A 23,078-nucleotide genomic window follows, 5' to 3' on the forward strand; every position below is an offset into this window, starting at 1 on the left:
TACATTCAACCATTGCCTGATAACGTGACAACCAGTCCATTCCCAAAATCACGTTAAACTCATGGAATGGCAACTCAATCAGGTCTGCCAAGAATTCATACCCCTGAATCCTTAACTGGCAACCCTTGTACACTTTGTTCACCACTACACTGTGGCCCAATGGATTAGTGACCAGGATGTCTTGGTCACTCTCCCCTACTAGTATCCCCCTTTCTACGGGTAGATTGATGTAGATGTATGAATGAGTGGATCCTGGATCCACCAATGCATGTACAAATGTATTGTAGAGGGAGAATGTACGCCTGATGACGTCCGGGGCATCTTGCTCCTCTTGAGCTCTTATGGCATAGGCTCTGGCAGATGCTCTACCCTCAAGCCTCTCTGTTGGCTCAGATGTAGGCCTCTGTGATGGTCCCACTGCCTCCGATTTGCTAGATTTCCTACCCCTTTGTGGTGTTGGAGCAGGTCTGTCTACTTGTGTTGGAGTAGCTGTAGCAGTTCTCCGTGGACAGTTCCTCAACTGATGCTCTATTGACCCACACCTTAAACAGGCACCAATCACTCTCCAACACTCTCCTTTATGCCACTTCAGGCAATGTGGACATGCAGAAGATGCTGCGGCTGGTTCCCTGAACCCCATCCCTGGAGAGCTGCCCACTGATGGTATGGACTGACCTCTCCTAGGGGTGAACTGTGGCCTGGGCCCCTGGGTCTGACCCTGACTTTGTGGTTGACCAGAACTCTGTGCAGGTGGGCCTTTGAATTTCATCCCAGGTGCAGGAAATGAACTAGACTGACCCGGGCCCCTCTTCTGCTGTCTCTCTCTTTGGGTCTGTTCACTTATTCTAACTTTTTCAACTTTTATTACAGCTTCCACTAACTTGGTAAAGTCTGTGATTCCCAAGGCAGTGATCATGATCTATAAATTATCATTTAATCCCTCTTCAAATCCCTTATACCTTTTGGCCTCATTAGGGACTATCTCCCTTTCGTAGCGGCTCAGATTGACAAATTCCTTTTCATACTCTGCCACTGTCAGCTGTCTCTGCCTCAGGTTAATGCACTCTCTTCTTCTCTCTTCCAGGCATATACTACCCATATATTTCTTCTTGAATTCTGAGAGGAAGAAATCCCAAGTTATTAATTCTGGTTGCACTTCACTGGACACCGTATCCCACCATTCATATGCATCATCTTGCAGTAGAGATACCACAGCTTCTAGATTTTGTTCAGGAGTGCAGTGGAGTTGTTTTAAAACTCTGCCTATTCTGTTCAACTAGTTTTCGACTATAATAGAATCATCTTCTCTCTTGCGAAAGAAATCCACTGCTCCAAATTTTCTCAGTCTTTCCAGGTGTGATTTCTGCTGTGGAGGTGGTGGTGGTGGTGGCATTACCCCAGCCATTTGTCTGAAGAGTTTGGCCATTTACTGGAACATGGCCTGTGGAGGCCGAGGTGCTCTGCTGAGCCGGTGGAGCGAGTTCTCCTACCCCCGCCTCATTCTGCAGGTGGAGCATGACTCTCCACTTCCTCTTCAACTGCCCTTTGAGATGTGGGGTCCATATCCTATTCAAAATAACAAAAACAAATAGATCTGCATTAGTGCCACATCGACTCTTACAAATACAATGCATGATATGGACTCGATCTAGGCCCAGAAACGCTTAAACTGTGCTCTGATACTACTAAATGTGACACCCCCTACCCATCTATAGTATAGCCGAGTAAGAAATGTCACACAGTGTACCGGAACACCCTATTTTATTTTAATCCTTTTTATCCTTCCTGATTTATTTTTATCATAGCTATGAAGTACAATTAGTGAAGTATAATTTATTTAAGTCATTTATGGAAAACATCAATTTATTTGAGGTTTCGCAAATTTTATAGAAAATTCGGCAGAGTACCGGTTACAAATGGAGAAAATAGTTCTTCGGAACCTGAGAAAAACACTTCCAAATTTCTCAATCAATCCCAAACTCCATTTCATCAACAAAATCTCAATATTTTTCAACAACATTTCCATTTCTCAATCATTCATTTCATATGATATTCATGTAAAAGTCATCAATAAATATTCACTTTTTCATTCATAAACATAATTTTCACTATTTACATTGATAACAAAATACATTACATGAGTTTCAATTTCACATGAGAAAGTAAAAGTTAATTACAAAATATCAAAATAAAACCTAGTGTCCTACCAATGCACTGACGACGGTGAAGTGACACGGACACTATGCAAAGCTGCAGAAGGTCTCACCCAGTCTGTGGTCTACTGGGCTCTCGGTTGGTCTCTCCAGAACCTACGCATAGCAAAAAGCAACGCGCTAAGCAATAATGCTTAGTGGTGCCAATAATAGAATAAAAAGAAATAATAGAAAATAAATATGCAGTGCATGTTCTGATATCTTATGCAGACAATTTTTCGATCATTATTGGTAATCTTATTTATTTTTTACTTGTTATATTCATAATTTCATTAAATTTATTCACTTTCATTTTTTTTGTTGCTCAAATAACCTATACTAGATGACTGGACTGGATAAACGGGTAAACTGGCACTGGGTATCAAGTACCTCAGGCCATCACACTATCGGTCACATATGTATCTCCCGGTGTGCAACAAAACAGCTAATAAGCTGTAATAACATTAGGCACAAGGCCAAGTATCATCATAATGTCAGAATGGCTAAAAGCCATGAAATCACAGAATGGCATAATGCCATATGCAGTACTGCTAACTGAGCCCTATTGGCATGCCAACCTATCCAAACCAATCTTGCTAGGTATACTAGGGCATGTTACACTTTTAAATTATACAATTCTTGAAATTTAAGTTTAGGCGTTACTATTCATTTCATTAGTCAACTAAAATGTTGACTTTTGCATAGACAATAGGTACATTGGTTCTAATACTCCCAACATACCACATTTTGCATTCTAAAGTTGTTGGTATTGATTGCCAATACCATTTCTAAGCTTAGTGTTATTAAAAATTTTTAGATTTCAAATCTCATATTTACTGTTCCATTGGTTATTTATACAATAGGAATTTGATAAAATTGTTTTCATGAAAGTTGTTCCTTATTTTGTATAGTTACATTTCCTTTTTTGAATCACTCTATTTAGAGTTTTGTAGCTCAAGTTATAGCCTAAACACCATAACTGGCCGGATTAGACAGAATCCAAAATTCTGGACAAAACTGGTTCTGCTAGATTTTGTAACCTAAGTTTGGTTGGAAATTTGACTAGGTTATGGTTAGAATTTGAGTTTGATTTCTTCATGAAAGTTATAGGTCTATATCTCAGCTTTCTGCTGGTAAAATTTCAATTCAATTGGACCTTTCTACACTGAGTTATGACTAAATAAATAAACATTATTTATTTAGTCATTTTGCCCAGGCAGAATGCAAGTCACTCGAATTAGGATAATTTTTAGGTCAACTTGGTTTGATTTTCTGAGCAGGGTTTCTATACCAAAGTTGTGTCATTATGTGTCTAGTTTCATGTCCAATTGGCATTGCACCAATTGAACCTCTACAACTCCATTTATAATTGCCTAAACCTATTAGACTCATGCTCAGTCCTGCAGGTCAGCCAAGGCAGCTCACCCACACTCAATTGCTAAGCCTCAACTCACTTCATTTTCTCATCATACATAGCCAAATGGTCACTAGTTGTCCATTTAAACTTTCATTCACCAACACATGAGTAAATCCCTAGGTTTTGCCCAAACCCTAACTCCATCAACTTCAATTCTTCTTATAGATGCAATCAATGAATTGAGATATCTAATTCATGTTCAATGGCAGCCATGGACCACTATAAATTAATCTAATCAATGAAATCCTAACATACTCTAAGGCTGCCAAAATTTTGAAGAGTGCATACTTATAGTTTTCTTTCCAATTCCTTGCAATTTCTGAGCTCAATCGAGTCCTTAAACATATATTGAAAGAAATGAAGAGAGATTGGTCACTAACCTTATGAGCAGAATTTTTTCACTCAAAATTCCTTCACTTTCTTTGGCTTTCTTGGCAGCCAAACACTTACTTAAGATGTAATATCAAGTTTTAATGAAGGATAGTAGAAGGTTTATGGTGTATTTACAAGGAGAATTTAGTGAGAAGAAAAGCATCCATGGAGGGAAAGAGAGAGATAGGTTCGAGTGGAAATGGGAAAGAAGAAGAAATATGTTTTTTCTTTCATTTTCTACCCATTTTATTCATTTTAAATGGGTTAAGGACATGTGTCACAATGTGATTGGTCATTGGGATTTTAATGACATCATAATGATGTCAAAATTTCCATTTATTCCATTTTCTTTCCTTTTTCTTTTCTACTCATTTTCAATTCAATTTTTAGCAGTATTTATTCATATTTTATGTTATAATAATTATTTACTTAACTGGACAAGTCAACCAAAAATCACCTCTGAAGGCGAAATGACCAAAATGCCCTCCATTGGGCTTAACAGACCAAAATTGTCTGTACCTATTGAAAAATTTTTCTAAGCATTTTCTTGGCATTCTAACGCCATAGGAACCTCAATGACCCTTCTCTAGAGTCCCAAAAATTATTTTATGAATTTTCCACTAGGTTACCCATCGCTAGGGCACCGACTCGTTTAACTTGATTGTATTTTATTTCTAAAATTTTTCCTAAATTTTTCTTGTTAATATTTGAGTTAATTATGGTTTCTTATTTTAGTTTAAATATTTTTTAGGTTCTAGCTATTCGGACAGACACTGATCACCGGAACAGTAGAATGTACGGAGTTGCTACAGGGAGGTTATTACAGAATTCTTCTCTGATCTCCACATATTTTAAGATTTTGGCTAAGAATTGGGTAAGAACTCTCTCCCGATCTCTTAAAGTATTCTGTTTAAAGTTTTAAGCGAAGGATATCGGATAAGAACTCTCCTCCGATCTCCACATATTTTTTGACTGAGAATCAGGTAAGAACTCTCCCCCGATCTCTTAATGTATTCCGTTTAGAGTTTTAAGTGAAGGAACTTGGATAAGAACTCTCCTCCGATCTCCACATATTTTTTTTGGCTGAGAATCAGTTAAGAACTCTCCCCTGATCTCTTAAGGTATGTTCATTAGAACGGAGTTTTGTAAGGACTTAGAACTAAGGATTCTGGTAAGGAGTCTTTCTGGACCTCCGCTTTTATCGGAATAGAGTACCGAAGACACAAGAAGTCCAGGTAAAGCTTTTCCTAGCCTACGGGACCTTATGACTAGATAGTGAACAAAAGACCGAACTCTTTACCGATCTTTCACCTGATCATTTTATTAGAATTCTTCGATTAGCGATATCCGATCTCTTTTGTCACTAGTCTGGGATCCGATCTGATCTTAATTCCCTATCTATTGTATTTTCACCTAGTTTCGTTCTGAGGCCTGATCTCATAACTCGTTTATTTGACCTATTCTTATTTCTGATCTATTCAACCTTTTGCTACGCCTATCTTTTATCACTTTACATTCATTCAGGCCCGAAGCTCTCATGTTAAAATACTTCTACCAATATCTTTTAGGTTATCTACAAGTTGTCCACGACCTGAACGTCTAGTCTCGAAGGAAATGAAAACTAAGAGGAGATAAATAGAGTTTACGAATGAATAGAAAAAGAAGACTTGGGAAATGACTATTGGCCTGGATAATCTACTTTGGGATTTTAGTGCGACTGAATATAAAAGAAATTTTAAGAATAAAAATGGAGAAAATAAACCACAAGTATTCGACAAAATGACAGTCAAGACACTTACCTGTGAGAAGTTGAGGAAACTAATGAGCTAACTCTAGTGTCCACAAATCTTGTAGAGGTGAAAGCTGATGGCCAAAAGACTAGTACTTACTCGAAGTAATAGGAACCAGGTCGGAATGAAGTTAAGCTTAGAGAGTAATGTACTGATATTAGGGTGGTGAGGATGAAACTGAACGAAAATGGTCTTACAGAGTAATGAAAAGACACTGAAAATGAAAATTTCAGGGTTCAAAACTCCTTCAATGAAGATACTTCAGAAAACTAGTTTCTAAAGTTTCTCAAAAGCTCAGAATGGCAAATTAGCAAGACTGAATCAAATTTTAGAGTCTTTCCACTATAATCTCCACCACCTTTTTTTTTGTCCGTCTCTTCTACAGTATTGCATGCAGGTATTTATAGGGAACGAGTGCTCATCATGGAGGGTCAGAATCTGATCAGGGGAGACGGAGGGTTTAGATTCAAAAGGACACAATCCGATGCCTGAGAATTAAAGAGAATTAAAATAGAGGGTTGGGATTCCATTCAGAATATGAGAATTAACGAGTGCTCATCCAACAGCTTAAGGTCTTGCCTTACAAGATGGATCCGAAAGCTGGGAATAAAAAGTGCCGAACTTATCGTCTGCTTTTTGATCCAAGGGCTCTGGGTCCATCCTTACAATTGTGATCATTGGTGGAGATCAAAATGTACAGGACTGCCATAACTGTTTTGGCGTCTGTCAGCTAGGTAGGCGTTTCTACAAATGAGGCGTGTAGTGAAGATTTGATCACGCCTACAATGCTTTAACTAACTTGGCTCTGATTATGAAGAGAATCATTTGAAAGTCATTCAATCTCTCCGCTTTTCGACCTCTATTTCTTCCGATCTCCCTATTACGACCCTCTCCTTTTCCGATCTCTCTCGTATCGGGTCCCTCCTCATTTCCTGATCTCTCCAATTCTAGATTTTTCCCCTTTATCTGCCCTGCCTTGGTCAACGCAATTAATTCTTCAGTTACCAATGCATTCGCTTCGGTTTTTGTATACAATAAATGCCCAGGCCCTATATGTATGCACCCACAGGGAAATTCTCTTCACACTTCACTTTTCTCTTTTAGTTTTTTTTTAATGCTCTTTTCCTCCAATTCAAGCTTCTTTGGTAAAAATTCTGATTATGGTTGCTTTTGATCTTTTCCAGATTGTTTTCTTCGCCCTTCGCCTAAAAGTTTATGACCCCGGCGTTCGGAGAACCATGAGGACATTATCTGATGACAGTGATGGAACTGGATTAATTTATCGATCAAGATCAAAAGTGATGAACGTACCGATCTCGAATTGGTGTACCGATATAATTGGTGGATTGATCTCGGGAAAGAAGACTGCTAATTTTAATCTTAATATCGGTGACCGCCTCTTGAAGTTCATTTGGCCCCTCACCATGTCGGGCGTCCTGACTGTAGCTCGGTTCTGGTCGATGACTTCGACGATAACTCCACTCAATATCATGAGAGTCATAGTCACCCTATCTGAGCTGCACATCTATCCAATACTTGTGGCTGGCTTTCTGATCAAACACATCTTTTGATTCAGCCATAAGACTAGGCTTTGACATAGGCTATTATTAGGTAAGATGTAGTGCTAATCTTTAGAGATCACCCAAATAATGTAATCCGATCTTTAAAGATTTCCCCAATGATGTAATCCGATCTCTTGAGATCGTCCAGATGATGTAATCCGATCTTTGGAAATGAAATGAAATTTTATTTGAAGGTTTTTATTTTATTATTGCATTAGTTATTTTTCCAATCTCTGATATACATGTCTGATCTGATCCCTAAACAAATCTCTATTAGCCAATCCATGGTTTCGAAAGTTTGTTCGATACGAAGACCTCAGCTAACTGATCTCATTTATTTGGTTTTTATTATGTTTCTAGAACCTTCTTGAGACGTGTCGAGGAAGTGGCAGGTTCTGCTAATCGATGCGTCGCTTGGGACTTCGTGAGCATCTAATGCTCATACGGGTATAAATAGGGGAGAGGCGCGTCAGTCATTTCCTTATGTCATTTTCAGAACCTCTCTAACAATCTCAGTGTTTTCTCTCATTTTCTCAAGTTTTTCTAGCACCAATCACATTCTGGTAAGGATTTTGATTCTTTTCTCAGTTAATTTCTTCTGTTTTCCTAAAAATGAGCAGCGTCGAGGGTCAGAGAGCTGCGAGCCCGCCTTCCGTCCATATTTCATGGACCTCGGAAGAAGGCGATGCGACAGGGCCAAGCGGATGCCCCAGTACAGCCATCATTTCGATCACTAGTCAGATTGCCAGACCGAGGCGGGGAGGATCTTCTCTAAGAGAAAACCTACCAGTCGATGAGTTGCCTTCGATCTTGAGAGAAACCGATCTTCAATCTATAAGCCAAGAGTACAATCTTCAGATCGAATCTTTCGAGCTAATCAAGTGCCATGGTGACCTTCGAGCCGATCACTTCTTTGAGGAAAGTGATCTCCTCATCGTATACGAAGAACAACTGAAGGCCGGACTCCGTTTTCCTTTAGACAAGTTTTATAAGGCCGTCCTAAAGCTCCACCACGTCTCGGTAGCCCAAGTGCATCCAAACTCCTGGCGGACTTTAGTAGCCTTCAGAGGTCTCTGCCGAGCTAAGGGTCTGGAACCTACGGCTAAAGTCTTTACCGAGCTTCATAGACTTGCCCGAAGGAAGGATGACGAGTTCTAATTTTTTCAGGCTAAGCTAAACTGCTCACTTTTTACCGATCTCCCTTCTTCATTGAAGAATTGGAAGGATCGATTTTTTATATTAAGGAGCAAGACTCCAAACGGCTTTGAAGGCTTCCCATGGAGTTGGCAATACTTGGTCGCTTTGATTCCAAAGAAAATCACTTTGAATACGGACGAAGACACCATGGTAAAAGAGTTAAAGACTCAGGCATCTACCCACAAATTCTCGTGCTTAAACGCGGTTATGGCCGAACTGAAGTATTGGATGATGCGGCTGATCACTAATGAAGACTACGAGCTTCATCTCTTTGACCTCGATCCTGGTACTTCCCCAATCTCTGGCCTTTGAATCTTAGTGAACTCACTTACTTCTTCTCTGTGTAGGTATGGCGGGTGGCGATACTTCCAAGAAGAGCTGCAAGCAAAAAAGGGAGGTCTCTCGAAAAGTGCGGGCGATGAAGGGGGCCACCGTTACTGATGCTCAGACCCCCCAGCGGGAATTGGTTGAGGTTCTGAGCTCACCTCCCTGACCTCGGGAACAACCGATCCTAGAGGTAGAGATCATCGCTCCTGCTCCTCAGCAGATCGAACTTATGCCTCCTGTGCCTCCTTCGATCTCTTCCACTGTGGAAGGCGAGTCCTCGGGTCCTACAGCTAGGACACTTTCCCAGGGTGCTCAACTCTTGATTCAATCACTGGAAAGAAACCGCTCAACAGAGGAAACCCCGGGCTAGCCAAGGTTATGGGCGCTTCTATCTGCTTCCAAGAAGATCGAAACAGATTGGCAGAGGAGAGCATAGATGATATCTTAACTCAGACGATGAGCTTGGGCTTAGAGGCCATAGCCAACTAACATGTGATCCGAGAGAAGGCCCATGCTTTAAGGAGGGAGATTCTTAAGGCGGTCCAGGATGCCTCAGCCGCACAAGCTCAACTCTCCTCTGCCAATGACTATATCGTCAGATTGGAAGATCGGATGAAGGGTTGCGAAGAGAAAATATCTGAAGTGGAGCAAGAACTTGAAGCCTCCCGAGCTGGTCGATCTGTCGATCTTGCTCGTTTTGATGAAGAACTTCGGGCAAAGAAAGAGGAGCTCCGAGCGAAGGATGAGGAGCTCCTAGCCAAGGAGGAGAAAAGCACAACAAAAGAGGCCGGGGCTTATGTGAGCACCCATAATGACCTTCTGGCCGAACTGAGGAAGCGGTATCCTGAGGAAGACTTCTCATGGATGAATGAGCTCGCTCCAGAGGCCGAAGAGAAGAACAACAAGGAGCCAGAAAGAGAGAAAGAGAGAGAGATCAGATAGCGGATGATGTACCTGGGGAGCAGGCTAGGGGTGATCCACCTGCTGAGTGACTTGTATATATTTTCCTTGAAATGAATAGAAGTCCTTTTATTTACTTTCTTTGTTGAGATTAGAAAGCGCCCAAATCATATGAGTACTTAATTATTTGCACGTATTCGAACATTAAACTTGAAAGCAACCATTAATCAGAGTATAAGAGATCGGAAAGACATTACACGTAAGCTTGAGATCGGACTAAGTGTAAGCTTGAGATCGGACTAAACGTAAGCTTAAGATCAGACTAAGTCATGACTAAACACAGGGTAAAACTTTAGAACATTAGAATCGGAAAACTTGACATTGACTTGAACCTTTAAGATTGGAACCATTATTAGATCGGAAAGAAACCGTAACTTTATTTTAAAAACATTGGGGGTCTTCAAACGAGAAATTCAAAACACTTCAATAGTCAAATGAAGTTCTATAATATTCGTACAGAGGGATCTGAGAGCATCGATTGGCAAGACTGGATAGCCTGGCAACCCAATATTGATTCGAACTCATCTGATAAGAGATCGAAAACAATTAACTAAACGTGGGATTAGTTTATTCCATGGTCGAGCAATCGGTGAGTTCGAAAAAGTCATTTGTGACCGAATGACATCAGTTGAGAGCGGATGATGAAGTCGACTTTTTAAAATCCCTTGACTTCGGAGGTCGGCGAAAATATGGTGTCGACAATACTACTGGTGGGAAGCTTACTTAAGTATGAATATTGATTTCTTAAGTTTACACACCATATGGCATTTTTCTTCAACTGAGAAACCTTCAGGTTGGTCCATAAAAACTTCCTCTTCAAGTTTTCCATTTAGAAATCCTGGTTTCACATACATTTAGTGCAACTCTATGTCATAATGAGCTACCAATACCATAATAATTCTTAATGAGTCTTTCTTTAAGACTGGTGAAAATGTTTCTTTATAGTCAGCACCATCCTTCTGAGTATAACCCTTAGCAACAAGTCTTGCTTTATATCATTTGATTTTTCCATTCGAGTCGTGCTTGGTCTTAAAGACCCATTTACACCCAACTCGTTTAGATCCTTCAAGCAATTCGACTAGATCCCATACTTTATTTTGTTCTATAGATTTTAACTTATCTTTCATGGCATCTAACCACTTATCAGACTCATTACTTTCTATAGTTTGTGAAAAGGAAACTGGATCTTTATTAATTCCTATGTCAAAATCTGACTCTTGTGAGTAAACCATGTAATCATTAGCAATTGCCGATCTCCTTTCTCTTTGAGATCTTCTTAATGGCATTTCTTGTGGTTCACCTTCATTAGCTCTTTGTGAGTTAGTTTCTTCAGGATGTGTTTCATTATTATATTGTGTAGCATTGTTAGGTCCTTCAATAACTACTGGAACAATATGTGGAGTAAGAGTGGATATTGGAACTTTAATAGGCATATGAAAATCAACTTTATTTTCTTGTATATCCACATCTTGTCTCTCAACACTCCCCTTAACTTCATCATTCTCAAGGAATTTTGCATTACCAGTTTTCACAATTCTTGGACTATGGTTTGGAACATAAAACCTATACCTTTAGATTTCTCTGGATGACCAGTAAAGTATCCACTTATCATTCGAGAATCTAATATCTTTTCATGTGAATTATAAATTCTTGCTTCCACTCGGTAACCCTAGACATGCAAGCGCCTTAAAATAGGTTTCCTTTTAGTCCATAATTCATAAGGTGTTTTTGAGATTGCCTTACTGGGAACCCTATTTAACAAGTATACAATGGTTTTAAGTGCATATATCCACAAAGATATAAGTAAAGAAGAGTTGCTCATCAAACTTCTAACCATATATATTAAAGTCTGATTTCGCCTTTCCACCACCTCATTTTATTAAGGAGTACTTGGCATGGTATATTATGCACATATGCCATAACTTTCTAAGAACTTTACAAATGGACCAGGACATTGTTCCATTTCAGTGTGTTTCCCATAGTATTCACTACCTCTATCTGACCTTACTATTTTCACTTTCCTATCTAATTGCCTCTCAACCTCATTTATGTACACTTCAAGTGCATTTATTGATTGAGATTTTTCATTAAGCAAATAAATATGTTCATAATGTAAAAAATCATCAATAAAGGTAATAAAGTACTTTTCTCTACCAAAAGATGGAGTATCAAAAGTGTGACGACCGGACCCGGGAAAGCGGTCTGATGAGGGTGAGGAGTGGCTTAAGAGAATAAACTCCCGACAGGCTTTTAGGATGGCGAAGCTACCTAGGGTAGTGGAATGTGGAGCACAGGAATGAAATGAATCATACATTAAAATGAGAGAAACTAATCACTAGAGGCGCTTTTTAGTGGAATAGCCTAGAGAGTTGAAAGAAGTCCGAGGTTAAGCGTACTCGCTTGAGAGAAATGCTTGGATGGGTGACCTCCTGGGAAGTTCTTCATTCCACCTATGGGACAAAATCGTGAGGCTCAGGATAGGGTGGCCCAAAATGGACAATTCCTCTAGTGGTTAGAGCAGAGGTGTTACAGATGGCATTAAAGCTGAACCCCCTCTAGTAGATGTGTGGTTTGAGGATGAACCAGGTGGAAGCTAGTGGACCTATGATGACTCGACCCGGGAAAGCAGTCCAATGAGGGTAAGGAGTGGCTTAAGAGAGTATACTCCCGGCAGGCTTCTAGGATAGCGAGGCTACCTAAGGTTGTGGAATGCGGGGCACAGGAATGAATCGAATCATACATTAAAATTGGAGAAACTAATCACTAGAGGTGCCTTTTGGTGGAATGGCCTGGAGAGTTGGAAGAACTCTAGAGTTAAGCATGCTCGCTTGAGAGAAATGTTAGGATGGATGACCTCCCGGGAAGTTCTCCATTCCACCTATGGGACAAAACTGTGAGGCTCAGGATGGGGTAGGCCAAAAGCGGATAATTCCTCTAGCGGTTGGAGCAGAGGCATTACAAAAAGGCCCACATATATCAGTGTGTATAATTTCAAGAAGCTTACTGCTTCTTATGGCTTCTTTCTTATTGTGTTTGATTTGCTTTCTCTTAATGCAATCCACACACATCAAGATCAATAATATCTAAACTCGATAGAATCCCATTTTTCATTAGCCTGTCTAATCTTTCTATGGATATGTGACCCAAATGCTTATGCCTTAAGAAAATAGAATTTCCATTCAGTCTACTATGCTTGATTCTAATATTGCTATAAGTGATAGGCAATAATTCAATAAAATTATCATCAAGTTTCAGTATCTATAAATTATCAGTAAGAATTCCAAAAAAAATAATGGAATTATTATTATTATTAAACAAACTAAAACATCCATGCCCAAACTTAATATTAAACCCCAAATTCATCAAGTTTTGAAAAAAAAATAACATTCCTAGAAATTGAAAGCACACAGAAGGTTTTTAATAGGTCTAATTAATAGCCATTATCTTAGACCAAACGGTAAGTCTCAATACCTTCAATTGGAGCTTTCATATGGTTCCTCATAAATAGGAAGTCTTATTTAGGTTTTCGATTTGGACAGTAAGGAATCCTTTCATCACATTGGAGACATAAATAGTAACGCCAAAATCAAGCCACCAAGTATTATTAGGAACTTCAAATAAGTTTGATTTGAAACATACATAAGCATAAATATTACTTTCCAAATCAAGCTTTATCTTTCAGGCAATCTTTCTGATAGTGTTCTACTCTCGTACAGAAGCAACATTTATCTATCATTTGTTGATTTAACTCGGTTTGAGTAACATTTGAAAATCCTTTCTTTTCCTTCTTAAACTTATTATCTTTAACTTTAAGTACTTTATTAGCTTCTTAACCCATAATGTTGACAGAATGAGTCCCTTGATTTTTTAGTCTTATTTCCTCTTAAACTAGGTCACTGGCCAATTCATTACATTCCACTTATCCTTAATAGTGTTATAGTTAATTTGAAATGGCCCATATTTAAGAGGTAATAAGTTCATAATGAACTATACCAAGAAGGAATCATCAACCATCATCCTTAAAGTTTCTAGTTTTACTGCAATATCACTCGTTTCAATAATGTGCTCTTGCATACTCTTTGATCTATCATACTTTATGGTTATGAGTTATGCCATTAGAGTGCCAATGAGTGACTTAGATTCAAAATAGAACATAACTTAGCTTCAAAACAGAACATATCTTTCATAAGTTTAAAGTATTATTTTGCATTTTCAGTTTGTGGAATTATAGTCTTAATGTCATTGACAATTGTCATTCGCAAAAACATAAGGCTCAATTAGTTTACCAATTCCTATTACTTATGGTATAACTTATCTTCCTCACTGCTTGTATTCATAATAGTAGCAAGTTCGCCTTCCAATAATACAAAGTCAAAGTCCAAGACACCTAAATGGAACTTGACTTGCTCACACCATTAAAAAAAGTTCAACCCATTAAAACAATAACAGACTAAGTTTGCGAATGAAGAGAAAAAGCTGCAATATTATATTTATATGCTCAAAATAGATTCAGATAACTTTAACAATTAGAGTATATTATAGTTCTCCTTTGGGTAGATACTATAATATACTATCCTAAATTAAATGCCTTTAAACTTGATTGGATAATAATTAACTTACATCAAATATACATGTTGTCTTTGGACATCCAATATATATTTGATAAAATATTATTGTCCTCATAATTCTCACTGCCATAGAATAATTGATTTACCTTTGAGTAAAACTCTTAAGTTCTGATGACTAGTGGATATCAATTAATCCATTTTTCATCATAGGCTTCTATTAATATGGATAATTGATAATTTTTATATGCATGTAAACATCATTCGTAGTTCAGCCACTTTGGTGACTAACAAACTATTAATTTTATTTTATTTTAGTTTTGCCACTTTGATGACTAACAAACTAAAATAAATATCATAAGGCATGCATATAAATTATGTATATTAATAAACCTAATATTTATTTATTCATTAGATTTAATTATAAATATTAATTAGATTGGGTAGAAAACATTTTTTTTTCACTTTCCTTGCTTTTGGGAAAACATGTTCCCAAAAGAATTATTCTTTACAACACGTTTTCTTTATCACGTTGAACTTTCATGGCCTAATTAAATTTGGGCCAAAACTTTAATTTAATAATTAATTAATTAATTAATTTTAAGCATTTTTCATCACAAACATGTTTTTACATGGTTTGAAATTCATGGCCAAAACAATTAACCCACTTTGATATATATATATATGTGTGTGTGTGTGTGTTTCTTTTAATTTCTTTCTTTTGAGAAAACATTATCTCAAACTTAAATCTCTTTATAACATAATTTTTCCTCATGTTAATAGTCCTCATGCCCAAAACTTAATTGGGTCAAATTTTAATAATAACATTATTATAATTATTTTAATCATTAAAATTAATCTTAAAACTTTCATGATCTACACTTTAATTCTACTCATATCTAATAACAAGTAAGAACTTCAACATTATGTTCATCATCATAAATTTAATGGAGAAATTTAATTGTTCAAAACGTAGGGCTCCGATATTACATGTAAAATAATTCTTAATAGATCATAAAAATCATAAATATAGTGTGAATTATAAACGTAAGATTCAACTATCACCCTAATAATGGATCTTGAACAAATAAATTCTCACAGATCTAGAAACCGCATATGATGTGGAGTTTAACTGAGCCATGGTAATAATTATGAGAGACCATTTTATTCAATAAATTGATTTATCCCTCTTGACCCTTCTTGATTCACACACAAAAAACTTTAATGATGGAAGACTTTTTTGAGATGAGTATAATATCTCTAACTTTATAAAAGAAAATGTGTGTGACCTTATGAGTAGAAAGAGGACCAGCTTATACATATATATATATATATATATATATACATATATATCCAAGACTTAATCTGGTACGTCCATCAAGAATTCTTATACAATTAGAATTAGGATTTACTTTAATTAAAGTAATCCTTGTATAATTAGGATTTATATTTGACCCACATTAAAAGAATTGATTTTGACCCATATAGTAAGATTAATTACCGAACAAAATCTTACACAATAATTACTATTGCTTCATCCATTTTGCACCATGAGATATTGTTTAATTCAATTACAAACTCAGACTGGTTTAAGAGTTGTATTCACTATTGATCGTTTGAATCCAGATTTAATAACTATGAATAAAAAAGGCTGGTTGTATTAGAAAACAGTAATATATGGCTGGACCACCGATGTTTTTTTGCCTTAAAATCAAAGCATAAAGCAAAATAATTAAACTACTGAATAAGGCAGCAGAGCTTGAATTGCCTAAGATTTTATTAAACCTAAAGTCGCCCTCCTTACCTAAGCTATTTGATTAAAAAAAATAGCTGACCCTGTTGGGGGCCAATAAGATAAAGTATAATCACAAGTTGCATTGTATCATTGTGCATTATAAAAATTGAAACGAGTCAAGTAAGTTGTATCAGTAACTAAAATAATCCAAAAACTGACACCACCATAGTCACTATGATTATCGTCACCACAAATCTGTCCCGATTGGACTCATTCAATTATATTAAACTCCATTGTTTAGCCTCTTTTCTTTGTACTGAGTAACGTGGATGGTACAACTTTCATGAGCTTGCGATGTTGTATTGGTCGAGTAGGGTTGTCTAGTGGGTTAAATTAATCCCTTTTAGGCTTTTCTTGGCTTTTTGCCTCTGAAACAAATCTTAGCCAAAAGTAATTGAAAGATGAATGCACCTAAATTCACAGCCATCCATGTGCTATGAAACCCCATTGCCACATTCCTTATCCATCTAAGACAAAAAATCAAATTATCACAACCCATAATTCTGTATAATATTTTAAGCACTATAGCTAGAAATTTTAAAATATAACAATGATTTTATTATAATTATTAATTATTATGAATTTCATATAAATTTTATTATAATTTTTTTAAATAAATAAAAATTTATTGCAGAAAAAAAGTCTAATACTTAGTATAGATATTGAGAATTCAATTAGAATTTCAAGATTACAATGTAGACAGATCCAACTGTTCACTTTAACTATAAATAAGTCAAAGCTAGAGAAATCAACTCTTGGAAAAAATGCCCTACAAAGCTACCCCAACTTAGAGTAACAGAGGTCGGGATAATAGCTAAAAATAGTTCATACAGTCGATTTCAATTTGATGGAAACTAATATAGTTAAAGAGATGCATCTAATGATTGTTTTTTATCAAGCATGTAAGGAAACTAGCACCATTAAATTCATACAAATGTTCTGGTGACTAGATAAGTTGAATATCTGAATCCTAACATTAAAAAAAAAGAAAAATATCAGGAAGAAGAAGAAGAAAAGTGCTATGCAAACAAGTGACCATTTGAACAGGCGTAAGCCATATGACCTCACCATCCAACTCAAAAACATGACATAATACTCTATAGTAAGCCATCTGATCTCACCTTGGAATACCAATAAATGTTTCTAAAAGGGTTTTATTTATTTTATAAATCATCAAACCTCTTACGGGTTGGTGAGCCTCTGATTAATATACATCAGCATTATAACTAACTCATAACTCACAACGTAAGCTTGATGACGAATCAAGCATACGTACTCATCTAATGACCTCATTAGTATCAACACCTGATTTTGGGGTTAACACTGCCTAATGGGAGATTAAAAATAGTTAAATACAGAAAAGGAGAATCTAATTATTTCCCATTACCAATTAGGAATCAATTGATTAATTAATTTGCTTTATCAAAGCTGAGAAACCGAGGAAACGTAATCTGGGTGACCTCACCACGGCATCAACCTTTCTGAGATCAAAGAGAATATGCAGTATAAAAAATAGTTAAAAACAGAAAAGAAAATTGGTCCTGCCTACTGCTGAAGCCATCATCATCACCTATTCATCACCCATATACGTTGCACAAATCCAAACCCAAATCTATCTCCATCATAGGGTTCTTTTAGGAAGTTGAATTAGTTCCCATTAAGCAGAAATTTTATTAATATTTATGGAGATTTGATCCATTTAAGGCCAGACAAGTGCATTTTCCACCCAATATAAATTGGCAGAGTGCAGGTGCTGCTCCCAGTACTCTGCAGCTAGCTAGGCCATGGATAAGGATCCTAATAAAGGAGGAAATGTTCGATATAGAGGCGTAAGAAGGCGGCCGTGGGGGAAATTCGCAGCGGAGATTCGAGACTCCACGAGGCAAGGAGCTAGGATATGGCTGGGAACATTTAACACGGCTGAAGAAGCTGCAAGAGCTTATGATAGAGCAGCATATGCAATGAGGGGTCATTTAGCAATCCTCAACTTCCCGGACGAGCACCCTTCAATTAAGGTTGATTCTGCTTCTTCTTCCTCCTCCTCATCGTCGCCTTCATTATTATCATCATCCTCTTCCTCATCATCATCATCTTCTTCTTCCTCAATTTTACAGAATGTGGGAAGAACTAGTGGGACTGAACAAGGCAGAGAAGTGATTGAATTTGAGTGCTTAGATGATAAGTTGCTGGAAGATCTTCTTGACTTTGATCACAACGACAAGACCAACAAAGATTGAATCTTTATGCCATAGAATTGAGTCCTAATGTTCATAAGCAGGTCTTACAAAAAAAATGAAAATCCTTTTGGCGCCTAGAGAAAGGTGGTTAATCTTGAAACATTTTGTGGGGCCCTAAATAACCCCTTTTCCTAATAGAAAAATTGACTGTATATTAGTAATAATTTGATTATCTCCTTTCTTTCTTTGTCTTCCTTGTTCTTGGGTTTTGATTTGCTGTTATGCTTGTTAACTCTGATGGGCTCAGTTAAAGCTTGATTTCTTTTTTTTTTTTTTTTTAATCTAAAATATTCAATCACAGCATAGGCACCAAAATGCCAAAGCAACCTCTTAGATTGGATCACGAGCTGACTCTTTGCTTCATTTGTATAAATATATAATTGAAAACCTTTCATATAATTGGAATTTGAAAATGGCTTAAAAGTTTTATCGAAAAGTTTAATTTATCTTATTTTTTATTTTTTATTCAATTTAATTCATAAGTTTTAATTTAAACTCAATTTAACTTAAAAATTAAGAAAATCAAGAGATTGAGTTCTTAATTTTTATACTTAAATCGGAAAATTTTGTCTCAAAATTAAGAAATTAAATTTTTTTTTTATTTTTTATTTAAATCAAAAAACTTAACACATAAATCTTAATTTTTGAACTAAATTATATAAAGACTAAATTAAATATTTTGCGATTTGGAAATTGTTGATCTTGTGGTGGGCTAAGCTTTCATATACTTTTCCTGTACATATTGATATTTTTTCATGATTTTAATTGAAATTTAAACTAAAATATCAATATCAATTAACTCATTAACATCATTGACTATATTATTATACCATCAAATCTAATAAATTTATACCTCTTTATTTCAGGTTTTACAATGTAAAAATAAATAGAAGTGCATTTCTTGAATTCAATGTTACAAATCAAACAATCATTAATGGCCAAAAATGAAAGAATTACATTTCTGGGTAAATTAAAATTACTAGTTACCAATTTAATAAGCCTTACTGTTGTCTACCCTCTTGGAACTCGAGAAGATCGTCCAACAATTTGTTATCCAAATACTCAAACTCTATGACTTCCTGCCCTCCAGAAGAACCCACGAGGCCATAACTGGCAGGAGGAGCAACAGAGAACGAGGAGGGCAGCGACGACGAAGAAGAAGAGGGAGCAGATGACGGCCGAGAAGTATGGCTATGGTATTGGTATTCATTTGGGAAGTTAAGAATGGCTAAATGACCACGGAAGGCAAAAGCAGCTCTGTCATAAGCTCTGGCAGCCTCCTCCGCCGTCTCAAATGTTCCAAGCCAACGTCGTGCACCGTTCTTTGTTGGGTCACGAATCTCCGCAGCAAACTTCCCCCAAGGCCGCCGGCGAATCCCCCTGTATCGAGTCTCTCCGCTAGCCTTCTTTTTGCTCTTGCTATTCCCTCCATGAGATGCTTCCATATTCTTGTTTTTCAGGTGGTGATTATGAACTAACAAAACGGTCCAGCTACTTTGATTTCAATTTCGGTGGCAAAAATTGGAACGTTTTGGACCACTTATTTATAAAATTCCAAATACACAAAAAAAAAAAAATGGTGATAGGCTAAATTAAATCAAAAGGGGTCTATTTTGACGGTTGGATTTCTTGTGTAGTTGCTAGGAAGCTGCTGCTGCGGCTTCTTCTTCTTCTTATTTCTTTTAGGCAAGGCAAATAGAAAATTTCTTATGAAGAACCTTTGCCATTGATCTTTAGATTATGTTCAATGGACGTGGGCAATTTATGTTTCATAATCTATGCTCATAAGTGGATGCTGAGGTCTTCGCAGACTTGACAACATTTGTTCTTCATAGCCTCCCCATAACAGGTTGTGGACCTTGTGATGTTTAAATTAAGATGTTCCATATTTTAATCCATGGGCAATGAACGATGGAAATCGATCATCTAACTTAATTTTAATAAAACCAATTCAAAAGGAATTATAATTCGAGTTATAAGTAGGATATTATCTTTAATACAAACGTTTTGGCTCTTTTATTAACACTCCAAAAATCCAAATTAAGAGTCATGGATGTATACAAATCACATTGTGCCATTGATTTTTAATTTAATGGTTTTTTTTTTCTCTAAACTTATTAGGATGTTTTTTCTTTTTCTATAATTTTAAAAATATTTAAAAAAAGTAAGTAATTTTTCACACTAAGCTTGAGAGTGATATTCTGGTAAAACTCTCCCAACAATGGCTTATTTATAATACACTAATCCATCTCATTTAGTCTAACTCAATTAATTACATATATACATTTTTTCTTTATTTACATGAATGGGTTTTTAAACTCTAGAATCGGGTTGTACATGGGTCGGGTTGGTTTATTTTTGGCTGATTCTGTCAACCGAACCGAAAATCATGGTTTCACAGAGTGATATTCTAGTAAAACTCTCTCAACAATTTCTTACTTGCAATACACTAATCCATCTCATTTAGTCTAACTCAATTAATTACATATATACATTTTTTCTTTATTTACATGAATGGGTTTTTAAACTCTAGAATCGGGTTGTACATGGGTCGGGTTGGTTTATTTTTGGCTTATTCTGTCAACCGAACCGAAAATCATGGTTTGCATAATTTTACAACCAACACCGACTAACAGAGAGGAGAAACTGATACTTTCAGTTTCCCTTGTAATTGGTTTCAAATTCGGTTTTGTCGGGCATTACAAACTTCGCACAAAATTTAACAATCAAAGAAATATAAACATAATCTCAATTCATTTATTCAAAATCAGAGACCCAAATAAAATATAGCTTATCTGTGCTAATTCTCTTTTTAAACCCAACTTTGCAACCCATAAAATCAAAACGTATCTTGAATTTTGAAACCATAAAACGCAAAACCCATATAAATCATAGAAATGAATTTTGAAAGAGATGAGAGAAAAAATGTAGCGTTTTGGAGGAAAACATGAGAAAATAGAAATGAAGGAGAAGAATGAAGTGTTACGTCTGTGATTTGTGTATGTGTAGAAATACAAAACGACATAGTTTTAACATATATAGATAATTGGTTCAGGTAGGTTTGTTTTACAAATTTTCTTTAACAAGCCAACAACCGAACTGAGTATTCAGTTTATCTTCCCTTACAAGCCGAAATCAATATTAAATCTTTGAAAACTATTATTTTCGGTCTAATCTTCTTTGGTTTCATTGGATTGGTCAGTTTCACAGTGTGGCTACACACCCTTTCTCTAGAATTGCAAGGTCTAGAAATACCAACAATATATTCTTAGCAAAAAAAATCTTTAAATTGATGGTTTAACCCTTAAGTTCAAGAATTTATTCAATACAATTATTATATGTATAACAGATACATTTTGATCATTAATTATGATAAAATGTACAGAAAATTCATTATAATCCATAGTCATTGTCCCGACCCAAATTATGGGCTGGACCAGTATTAGGACTTGGGTTAGCATAAGATCCCAAAAACCTATAGTAAGCCTAATTATTCAAAGTCCAAACTTAAGGCCCATCACTATAGTCCAATTTCAAGAAGATAAACGGATAGAGTCTGGCCATAAATTGTACTATCCAATGGAGAGTTTTTAACTCAGCTGGCTTGTAATCACAAAATATATCACAATCCTCAACATAGCAATTTAATCAAATGTGAGCTCAGCTCCCTCATCCAAAATACATACCCATCCCATATATCCGCATATGCATAAATAATAGATTTACAACTTCAAAATAAATAAACTACCACAATTTCAAGGTAAATAAACTACTTCTAGCACATGCGGAGCTCTAAATTTTTAATTAATACTATGAAATACTGATATTGCTGCTAAGAGACCTGCAAAAAAGGAAACAGATTAATCACAAGAAGAAGAACCTCCTATAACCTGAAAAAATAAGGTGAACAGAAATGAGCGTTCGACTTATAGAGTAAGATATTGATTTTAAATATAATTTCTATGACTACTTAAGACAAATGCATCCCTAAGTATAAAATGCAATAAATACCAACATATTCAATCAAATTCAAATAAAATCCACACAAAGAATAATTTTGAGTATTCACACACCTGTGTGTCACATCAATCAAATATTTATGGGAGGTGATCTTCTACACAGCTCTCTTAATTCCACCCTCTACCAATGAGATTAACTCAAGCCAGACTTTTTCTTAATAATCCAAATGCGGGGTTAACGAGATCAACTCAAAACCGTACTCACCCTGACTTATCACAAAAAGGACAGGCCCCAAGCGAGACTAGCTCAAGCCGATTTGCCCGTTCTATCCATATCCAATACCACACCTCACACACACTAATACACGCACACAAATCCAAATTACCCTAAGGCGATACTCATATCAATTTCATTAAAAAATAATGCAATACAAAGCGTGCCTATAATAGTTATATACATATAATTATAAGTGAATGCATGAGTATACTTTGTATGTATGATAATATTGAAATTATAAATAAAATTAATATCTACTCACATATCAGTGAGTTGAGCTAATCGTTGATCTTGTGGTGGGCTAAGCTTTCATATACTTTTCCTGTACATATTGATTTTTTTTTATGATTTTAATTGAAATTTAAACTAAAATATCAATATCAATTAACTCATTAACATCATTGACTATATTATTATACCATCAAATC

The 23,078-nt window shown here is 36.2% G+C and overlaps 2 protein-coding genes across 2 annotated transcripts; one reads left to right on the forward strand and one right to left on the reverse strand.

Annotated features, from left to right (window-relative positions):
• Positions 1–17,961: 17,961 nt before the first annotated feature.
• Positions 17,962–18,414, forward strand: LOC110643645 (ethylene-responsive transcription factor ERF098-like). The gene has a single exon (XM_021796103.2). It carries the CDS (start codon positions 17,962–17,964, stop codon positions 18,412–18,414), a length of 453 nt encoding a protein of 150 aa, XP_021651795.2.
• Positions 18,415–19,253: 839 nt separating this feature from the next.
• On the reverse strand, positions 19,254–19,986 carry LOC110643646 (ethylene-responsive transcription factor ERF098). The gene has a single exon (XM_021796104.2). It carries the CDS (start codon positions 19,857–19,859, stop codon positions 19,416–19,418), a length of 444 nt encoding a protein of 147 aa, XP_021651796.2. The 5' UTR covers positions 19,860–19,986; the 3' UTR covers positions 19,254–19,415.
• Positions 19,987–23,078: the final 3,092 nt, after the last annotated feature.

Source organism: Hevea brasiliensis, chromosome 10, assembly GCF_030052815.1.
Source record: "Hevea brasiliensis isolate MT/VB/25A 57/8 chromosome 10, ASM3005281v1, whole genome shotgun sequence".
In the NCBI taxonomy this organism is placed as follows: domain Eukaryota; kingdom Viridiplantae; phylum Streptophyta; class Magnoliopsida; order Malpighiales; family Euphorbiaceae; genus Hevea; species Hevea brasiliensis.

Bases quoted from the DNA above. Each gene is read 5' to 3' on its own strand.
- LOC110643645 (XM_021796103.2), top strand. From the start codon at position 17,962: ATGGATAAGGATCCTAATAAAGGAGGAAATGTTCGATATAGAGGCGTA.
- LOC110643646 (XM_021796104.2), bottom strand. From the start codon at position 19,859: ATGGAAGCATCTCATGGAGGGAATAGCAAGAGCAAAAAGAAGGCTAGC.